At 42.0% G+C, this 10,206-nt stretch overlaps 1 protein-coding gene across 1 annotated transcript in view; it reads right to left on the bottom strand.

Annotated features, from left to right (window-relative positions):
* The window catches only part of SUSD5 (sushi domain containing 5), a 35,576-nt gene extending 25,593 nt beyond the window's left edge, over positions 1-9,983 (bottom strand). The window contains exons 1-2 of the mRNA XM_010146090.1: positions 9,831-9,983; positions 2,848-3,025 (exon numbers count right to left, since the gene is read on the bottom strand). Coding sequence (XP_010144392.1) covers positions 2,848-3,025; positions 9,831-9,924 — 272 coding nt within the window. The 5' untranslated portion in view covers positions 9,925-9,983. The remainder of the gene's footprint in view (positions 1-2,847; positions 3,026-9,830) is intronic.
* Positions 9,984-10,206: the final 223 nt, after the last annotated feature.

Here is a 10,206-nt window from a genome sequence, read left to right on the forward strand (position 1 = left end):
AGGAGTGATGGTTTTAAACTAAAAGAGGGAGATTCAGACTAGAGAGGAGGAAGAAATGTTTTATGCTGAGGTTGGTGAGACCCTGGCCCAGGTTGCCCAGAGAGATGGGAGAAGCCCCATCCCTGGCACCATCCCAGGTCAGGTTGGCCCTTGGGGCTCTGAGCACCCTGCTCTGGGTGCAGATGGCCCTGCTCCCTGCAGGGGGCTGGACTGTGTGAGCTTTGAAGGTCACTTCCAACCCAAACCATCCTGTCATTCTATGATTTACTAGGAGTGGGATTGTTATTATTCACTAAGACCATAAAACAGCCATCAGATGTGAACAAATCACTGACTTGGGCAAAACCAGGAAAATTGATCTAGAGGTGAACAAGTCCTTACATGTCTGCTAGAGCTCCTGTTCAGTTTTAAGTCTGTGGGGGGGGATGAAGGACTGAAGCATGTCAGAAAATGTGCAGCACTATAAAGACTTCACTCACACCATTTGTTTGTGTTTACTTCTACTGGCAGCGTCTAACACATTTTTCTTCAGGGGAAAGAGGGGGATACTTTCCAGGCACCAAATAAATAAACCAAACTGCATTCTTCCTGAAATTAGGAACTTCTTTTATCACGTTCCCTGCTATTGATCTCCTTTCTGAAGTACACAGTCCAAGAGGATATGGGAGAACATTAGACTAATGCTCTGTGATCTGCGCTGAACGCCAGTCAGCTGCTGAGAGGGATCCAAGGGTTTAGATCCAGCCAGTAAAGTCTTGAACAGTTTTGGACCTGGCAAATGTGGGGAGGTCACTTCTGCCCCTGGGCCATGCCATCACTTTCACAGAGGCAGAGGTCCATCAGGATAAATAACACGTGTGCCCAGTGAAGAGCCCCTTACTTTGGCAATAATTTTCCCTAATTCTGTAACTTTCTAGGCATGCTGGGAAGCCTGCTTTCCCCACGGCGCGTGAGATCAGCTGAGCGTGGAATGAGGTTTTTCTCTTCACCAGATACCCTGTAAATACCCAAAGTATTGAATAGGTACCTGTGGATATATTTTTAAAATTAAATAACTAATTTAGTAAAACATTATGAATCCCCTCTTAAGGGCTTTCCCATTCCCTTAATCCTTCTTGAGCTCTTTCATGAGCCTCTTTTAGGACCTTCCGTAAGATACCGGTACTGGTGACAGCAACACATGTAGCATTCCAAAGGAGGCTACACACTGACCTACGAACGTGTCTTTCATATTCTCCATCCCATTCCATAAGCACTCTGGCAACTTCTTTCTTCACTTGTTTGTTTGTTTTTACTACAGCTGCAGTCTGACAGATTTTCTAGACAGCACAAAGAAAATCTGTCAGACTGCAGCTGTAGTCCTGGGCTGACAGAGGTAAATCAGAACCCTGTAAGATATTTTCAAGTGAATGGAATATTTCTGCTGCATGTATTATCATCGACTTCCATTTGTTATCAGCCCGTTCATCTAAATCCCTCTGAAAACCTTTATCTTCTGCTTCAGCTTGTCCAGCTTGAGTAACGTGGCCTCATTTACATATTTTGCACTCAACTGCTCATTTCCTTCTCCAGAGCTGCATTGACTAGCAGTGAAACCAGTGCAGCCTTTTTAGGCATTATACTGCTCCTGGTTTTCCCCAGAGTCAAAAATACCCAGTTCAGCAAACCAAGGAACACATTCTGGTGCTTGCCTAGCCACAGGTGAAATAGTCCCAGAGAAGAGAGTATCAAATCCCAGCTCTGAAGAACTCTTCTCTCAGTGAAGCTCTCCAGTGCAGGTCAGATGTGGTGACTGCACAGCACCGGCATGCTGATATGCCCCCGCAATGTCCTTTCTGACAAAAAGTTTAGAGACTTCCATATTAAGGACAGGTTTACTAGAGGAATGGTGTGATGTGTACAATACTATTGCTGGATCCAATTTAGATATCGAGGGTATTCACAGGTAAGCCCACAACTGGTCTATCAGTAGTTGTAGCTCCAGCGCCTGCAGTAATTAACTGAGGATCTCTCAGGGCTAACTACTGGTATGGCTTAGCTAAAAAAGGGACAGTTTCCTCTCCTACCCATCATCATTCCTCACTTCCATAACACAGATGCTATGTAAAAGAACCTGTACAACAACTTTGCTGTGCATTTCTTGGAGATGGGTGGTTTTCCTGGCTCTTCAGCCTGCATGACATCTCAGCAAATAGCTTAAGAAAAAGATTTTTAGGGTTTAGATCACTGTTTTATATCCTGAGAGATTTCTGTACTCCCAAAAGTACATACAAACAGATCTTCAAACAATTTTTCACCTGGAAAACAAAGGATCAATGGAACTAGTTGCTTTTGCTTGAAGTTATTTAAATATTTCATTAATAGTAGCAATGTTCTGTCTTTTGGAAACTTTATCACTAAAAATACACAAACACCTATGCTTACGTAAATAACTGATAACTGCCACAAAATCCAATATACTCTAAAGTTTGGAAATGGTATCTTGATAAAACAAAACATTACCACCATTGAACAGTGACAGTGGATTACATATTACCCTCTAACTCAGGAGAACTTCGTAAAGCACCTCAGGGAAGGACTATATGTGGCTGTGGCTGGTAGGACTCCTGAAGCAAAGGTTCTAGAGAGAGGGGGCTTCAGATCTACTCATGCTCCTTCTGGGCAATTCCTGCTCGGCACAGTGCAACGCCTGTGCAGGACTGGAATGAGTCTGAGCTAGCTTGAGTTTAGGAAGCCCTCATCAGCCACAGCAGAGTGGTAGAGGGGTAATATTCCTAGTCAAGGAGGAAAACTTGCTCCACAGCTGTCATTCATACTTCTCAGGAAGGGTTATGCTGTTGTCCTTACCCGGCAGAGCCACCGGCAAGCCATCCCGTGGTGCAGCCAGCAAAAGAACAGTCCAGAACAGCCCTTTTCAGTTCTTCTGCCGTTGCTAAGCGAGCACTCAGGTCAACACAAGCTTTCTCAGCTTCGGCTAAATCCAGACCCTGAGAGTTGTTCTTGGACGCAAGTGCAAACACTTTCCCTGCAGCACCAAGAAAGGACATGTCACTCATCACCATATTGCACTCAATACATATTAAAAAAAAATATTGCAAATTATCACCAAATAAACTCTTCTTGCTTTTACTAAGTTCCATTTAATGATCAACCTATTTCCTCTAAGGCCTTATTCACTCCTGGCCTGTAGGAGAAGCATGTCTTGCTTCTGCAGGTCTGTGCTTAAGATCTGGAGAGAGAAAGCACAGCGCCCTCTCCTATGCACATGTACAGTCAAAGTCAGAACATCTCCTGTTCTTGCTGTCCTCTCCAGTCCAGGCTGTAACACTGGAATTCATTGCTAAGCGTTTTACAGTTACATTTATAACAACTACATCTATAAAGTAAGCACAGATCTAAAAGCCAGTATTGCAACCCAGTCTTCCAAGTCAGAAATAGATTTATACTTTTTCTCTAAAACCAAAATGATGTCATTCTATGGCAACTTGTGCCTCAGTGCTGCTGCAAAGCTACTTTGTTTTCATATCTTTCTGGAAAGACAGACAGAATTTTTTTCTTAATTGAGGCTTTTTTGAATGAGCATGAGAACATACTTAGCGTAACACTTTCTCGTGTTACTTTTATTTTCAGTTCAGTTTATTTTACTTCAATTTATCTAACACTGTGAAAGCTGTAAGGGTGAAAGTTAAAAGGTTTTGGCAACTGTGAACAGGGCAGTTGGCAACGAAGCTTGAGAAGTCGCTGGCTGATGGAATAAACACATTAGCTGGATGTCTCCAGAAAAAGAAATAAACAATGAGACAGTTTACAGTGCACACATTTAAATTGCCGTTATCTTCTTTCTGAAGAGAACGTCCCTCAGAATACCTTCTAAATGACAAAGGTACAGACTGAGGTTGCAGGTAGTTGAGATTGAGATAGTGTTTATATAAACTCATTGTTTCCAGCACATCCCGAGCATTCACTCATAGGAAATATTGACCAGCATCAGGAATCCTTCAGACTGATTCAGCTTGATTCTGTACCAAGTGCCACCCCCAGGGTACATTGTTTCCATAAAGTGATAAACCTGGATCTAATCCTAAAAGAGGGAGCCGATACAGGGCAGGCCTGTATCTGACAGCTTTCTGTTCTCACTGGGGCACAGTTTAACTCCCTGGAAGAATCACAGTCCTTACAGCAAAACCCGCAAAGTTTCTTTCAAGTAAACGCACCATTTGTGTTTACATTAGCCAGCAAGCGGATGAAGATTCCCGCTTTGCTGGGAATGCACATGTGCACAGTCAGAAGCCGTCCTAACTTGGGCAGATGGCAATTTAAGTGGGACAAGCGGAGATGGGAAGGAACAGAAATTCAGAGTAGCCAGGGATTAAGTACAATGCTTCACTGAGGTTTTGTCCCAAATAAAAACTTGCCCACATCCTCCATTTCACCATGTGACTGTCGGGGCTGAGATGCATCACCATGTAGAGCATGTTTGTGTAGCATCTGACTTAAACCATACACGTTAGTTCGACATGGCAGTAACCGTCATTTTCCAGCTTCGGATTTCAGTTAGGAGACTTAAAGAGGGGAAAATCATTAAGGATCGAGTTCCATCTAAGTACAATCAGAAGAAATTAAGTTCATCTTTTAGTCTTTTTACCAGTAAGTAACAATTACAATAACGATTAAATTATTCGCTAGCCAAGGCTGAGGCTGAGAAAACTTTCCTTAACTACCGTGATGTGTTTGCTAGCACTTCAGATAAATTAACTTTTTATCAGAAACTATGAAGATGTTGATTCAAAACAGCTTCTTGTCCTTCAAAAAAGGTATCTGTGATGTCCAAATTTTGTAGACAAACAGGTTTCAGGGTAAGTTTTCCTAGCTAACTGGTTGGGAAAATGACAGTGAACTGCTTTATAGGAAATTCTGGTTAGCCAGAAGCAGATAATGAAGGCTGACCTCCTCGCCAGACTGACCTGGGAATCTTCTCTAAAGCTTTAGAAGCGTCATGGCTATTGGCCCAGTTTTTAAGATGTGCCCTTTTTTGGCCTAATTTCTTACTTAGAAAATATAACAGCAAGTGAGGTTCACTTGTTGGATGCTCGACCAATGGAATAGCTGGATGCCCAGTATCCTGAGCTGTGTCACATTATTGAGGGGCATTCACCGGATAAAAATTACAGGAGATGTGCTAGCACGGTAATAGGAAAGACATAAAAGCACTTCAAAACAGGAAATCCCCATAAATAAGACTACAACACTGAAATTGAATTCTGCACCTTACAGTGGTGTTGTTAACACACTTGAGATATTAATGCATTGAATTTTTCTCCCTTTTTATCACCAAAGTGGAATCGTTTTTAAGCTGGGCATCATTTCTGCCCCGTAACATTTGCTTCCCATACTATTATGTCAGTAGCCTCCACCTCCGTCTGATCACTATTATTACAGAATATTGATTATATTTTTATATATTGATAAAAGAATCATTTTTATTATTGTTTGGCACTAAAACTTTGTAAAGCAGCAACAGCTGATTATAGTTTTCAGTGCATATATTCTGATTGAACACATAGCCACAGAGGCATAGAGCTCAGGGCTTCCATTTTTCTCACCTTGTTTAATTCCTGCACAACCAGGCTGTAGATTTCCCCAGTAATTCCACCATCCAGTCCAAAAATTTGTGGTTGAACTAGACCATGTCTTTTCAAAAGACATCCAGTCATGATTCAATGACTCCAAGTAATGGAGAATTTACAGCACACTTCATAGTAAACTGTTCCAACGGTTCATTACTCTCACTCCACCTTATTTCCAGTTTCAAATTTTGCTAAACTCAGCTTCTAACAACTGGACCTTATTATGCTTTCACGACTGAAGAGCTGTCTGCAACCAGATATAGGGAAGCGCAAAAAAGAGACTCTTCAAAAATAAAACCAGTCCAAAACCTGTTTCTTCATACTTTAAGGAATCTCAATGGAATCAGCAGAATTTTCTCGGTTAGTTCCTTGGCTAATTTATTCTAATACAGTAACAGATACAACAAGAAGTTCTTCTGAGGCATACAGGCACAGTTCGATGCCCACAGAAAAGAGTTCAAGGTTCTCCCTGTCTTCAGAAGGATTTGAAGAAGAAACATAAAACTGCATAGTCAAGTACACTTGGAAATAAAAATGTCTCTCACAAATAATATCAAATGAAAGCACTTCAAAAAGCATCCCAGAGTGCTGATCTCATGACATGATACTTCCTAGTTCAAAGGCTAAAACCTAATCGGCTTCAACAAAATGAGTGGGGTGACAGATGTGCAAATGTGGAATCTAATTTATTTTTACTTCAATGGCAAAAACTTCAAATTGAGGTAGGAGAGAGCACAGGAAGGGAAGGTCACTTGTGTACTTCAAGAGCAATTTATTTTTCATTTCTATGGCTATGTGCAACAATAGCCTTCATTGTAACAGTAAGGGTGGAGGACTGAGTAAAACTGTACAATTACGCACAGAGATTTGGGTAATTACCAGTTCTGCTTAGTGGGCATGAATGTAGAGTTTATTTCTGCAAGAAACTAACGTGAATGATGTCTTAATCCAAATTGCTCAAAATATATTACATCATCAGAGATCCAGCAACACTGGGACATCACCTTCGAGTTCTTCCTCAGCTAAATTCAGTGTGAGCTTCAATTTTGATTTTACTACACAATGTAGGATCAAATAGTTGGAATTGTTTACGCATTTATTTTTGCGACACACAATATGTACCACTTTGCAAGTAGGAGCCTGCAACCCCCGGACACCTGCTACTCAAACACTAGTGTCCAGAGAGAGCAGAAAAGAAAAAGAATTCTTCTTCCCTTTTCTTTACAGAAAAGGTGCAAAGCCAAAGGAAGGAGTGCAGCAGGGTTTTTCCTGCCTTCGACATCAGGCACGTCTAGTTCTAGGTCGGAAGTATGGAGGTAACTCAGACCCCCACCTAACTGTGCCTCGTGTCCTGGATTCAGGGCCCTTCCACCTGCAGCCTCGGCAGCGACTGTGCACGGGCACTACCAGATGGTGGGCTTCACCAATTGCGCTTCCATGTAACCCAAATTTAGCCAACCGAACAACTCCACTCTGGCACAGGTAGTGAAGTCTTGCCATTAGCACACTGTTATCAACTCAGGAATGTCTTAGAAAGGGAAATGAACCACCACCACCCTCTCCTGACATGCTGTCTCAGAGCACGTTCTCTGTAGAGAAGGTCACATTCTGTAGTTCATACGTATGGCTATTTTAACAGCTGGGAAAAGACAAAAGGAAGTCCAAAGACAAGAAGGAGTCCAAAAAAGCGGAGGTGACTCCTGTGCAGGATGCATAAGCCGTAAATGCAAGGAATTTTTAAAAGCCTGTGTTTGCACTGGTAATCCTGTGACCTGCCACGATAACCTCTACTGCTCTCCAGTAATTGCACCAACGGTAGCGGCACACCATGGTACATCAGAGCAGGAACAAGCCCTGGAGGTACCTTCTGCCCATCTGACCCTAATGTCAGCAATGTGAGCAAGCACATTTCAATCGTAAAAAAACCATGCAAAGTGAAACAAAGCTATCTTTCATTTCAGCTTTTACCTTGGTCTTTCTGGAGTCTTACAGCAATATGTGCTGTGGTAAATATTAGTCAAAAGAGATCAATTAAGCTTTGAGGCTTTACACCTTCAGCACACCCCAACCGTCTCCAGCGGTGTTGCCTGCTCACTGTCATTATTTGTGTGAGATAACAAAGTGAAAGTCTTCCTCCGGGAAGGAGATCACAATCAGTTTCGGAGGTTTGTCCACAACAGGGGCCAGCCTGAATTTCACAGAGTTTTTACAAGGTGAATTCAAAACCCCTCCAGCGGTTTGCAAAACAGTCAGTTACTTTTAGTTAAAAATAATAAATACGCACTTATATACGTGTCACCCAGAACAGTCCTTTGGCACTTAAGTGACATTTCATGTATTAGAGAGCAGCACAACAGTTATTTTCACCTACAACTTACACAAATGAGAAGGTGGTTTCCTGTCTGGATCAGGCCAGAATCTGTTATAAAAGGAAGTATTAATCCTGTTTGGTACCCTCAGATCTTCTTAAATACACCAGCCTACATGTACAGGTGCATTTTAAAGTTCACTTGAAGTGTTTTCTTCCGCATCAATGCGTAATAAATCACATGGTTTGCAGGACAGTGTTAGAGTTTTTTTCTTGAATATTGTTAGAACACTTTGAAGAACGTGTTAATAGAGGACTTGCACGTTCTTCACAATGATACTTAGAAGTTCAATAAAAATGGAAATTAGAGTATTATAATAACATTCTACAGCTGTAATATGCCTCAGATATTCTACCCTTTAATTCTTACAATTGCTTTACCATGTGCGAAGTAAACTTGACAACCTGTTGAATGACAATTATGATGTCACAAACTCTGCCTTCAAATTATTTCCAACATTTTTTCCCTTTCGCTTTTAGGGGATGTCTGTTTAGGAACCAAGACATTAATTCTATAGAAATAACACAAATAGGGAGGTGCTCTTGAAAAGATAAGGGAATTCTTCAGATGAAGAAAGAGAAATTAATTATTCCAGTTCCGTTCCCTTTCCTGAAGTTCTGTAGAAAGACCTCTCACAGGTATGCAGTTTTTTTCCTTGTTTCAGAGGCGTTTTTCTAGGGAAGGAGTACTTCCTAAAATCAGAATCCGTTTCACCTACTGCAACAGAGCGCAGTTGCCTGACACATTTATTTTCCCTTATTCTTAATGAAAAGTAATTTTCTTCAAATTTACAAGACAGGGTTCTGTTGTATAAATGATATTTTACACAAAGTGGTAGAAACATACAGGCAAGATTAATTTTCCCCCTTTCTTTTGCCATACTTTGTCATCAGCTGAAATAAATTCAGGTGAAAGAGGAGAAATACCCTGAGAACAAAAAGAAGAGGTTTTATTGCCTTATAATGTTTAAGATCTGTTCTCTGGCATAATGCAGCAAGCATCAATGGTAAAGGATTAGAGTATCGAAATAAAAAAGTCCTGAGATCAGACATAAATCTATCGCAGCTGGGAAAGTGAAAAAATGTGGCCATTCAGCACCGCACTGCCAGGAAAAGACACAGTTGTTTCAAAAATAAATCTGGTTTTGCTAAGGCAAGTCGGTCATCTTTACTACAGGCTTAATCATTACTCAGGCAATAAGCTCCGGGAAACTTTCACAGGATGCAGCCATTCAGGACCATCACCAGCGAGTAAAAAGTCTCACTTCAGAGGAACCGGCAGCTGGTGCTTCAGCCCAGTTCATGTTCTGATTGCATCCCTCGGCAGTGGAGGGCAGATGAAGCTCACGTGCAGAACAGGTTATAAAAGCCTGTGACTTCTTGTCTTTCCTTCCTCAAGTACCTGCCCATACAAATCGATGTTGGGGGGGGGATCTGCAGTGGGCAGATGGCGAAGTTCTTCGTTGAAAAGACACTTTTAATTATAAGGAGCTCTCCTGAAATACAGCTGAGTCTTCTTACTCGTGTTCTGGCTTTGTTTTATTATTCTTATATTTCCTCTGGAAAAGTTCACTCTCCTGCTATTTTGTTGTAATAAAATAATCTTAGCCTTCTAGGGTCTTATTTCCTTTCTCGGCTTAACCCCAGGATATTTGTAGAGTCTCAAAAACCTCTGAATCAGATGTTTCCTAACCCAAACTGCGACAAGTATTTAAGTTTCTTATTTAAAAAAAAAAAAAAAGTAGGTTGTTTTTTGGTTTTGCAATAACACATTTCAACACACAGCTCTCACTGCAGCCACAGCAACCCAGCCCAACCTGAACGGGGGGACTCACCATCCGCCTGAACAGAGATGGTCTGAAGGATGAAGAAGACAGATCCCACGCCCTGGAGAAAGGTGAGAGAGAATCTCCAAGCGCCTGAAGCCATCGCCCTCTTGCAAAGCCTCAGCCGCAGGAGGTTGGCTGCCGGGGCTTTTTCTCTCTCCTCCTCTTGCACTTTCGCAGCAGGGTCTGCGGTGATGATTTCAAGGAGCACTTTCCCTCGGCAAGATCCTGCGTCTTGGGTTTGCACTGAAGGCAGGAGGGGTGGAAAAAGAAAGAGGGAGGGAGAGAAGAATCCTTGGCTTGGCTAGTGTGAAGGGGAGGGGAAGGTGGGGGCGAGATGTCCAGCCAGCTGGGGCTGGGGAGAGGCTTTATCCAGCCCACTCTG

This window comes from Buceros rhinoceros, unplaced genomic scaffold (genome assembly GCF_000710305.1).
Source record: "Buceros rhinoceros silvestris isolate BGI_N320 unplaced genomic scaffold, ASM71030v1 scaffold5172, whole genome shotgun sequence".
In the NCBI taxonomy this organism is placed as follows: domain Eukaryota; kingdom Metazoa; phylum Chordata; class Aves; order Bucerotiformes; family Bucerotidae; genus Buceros; species Buceros rhinoceros.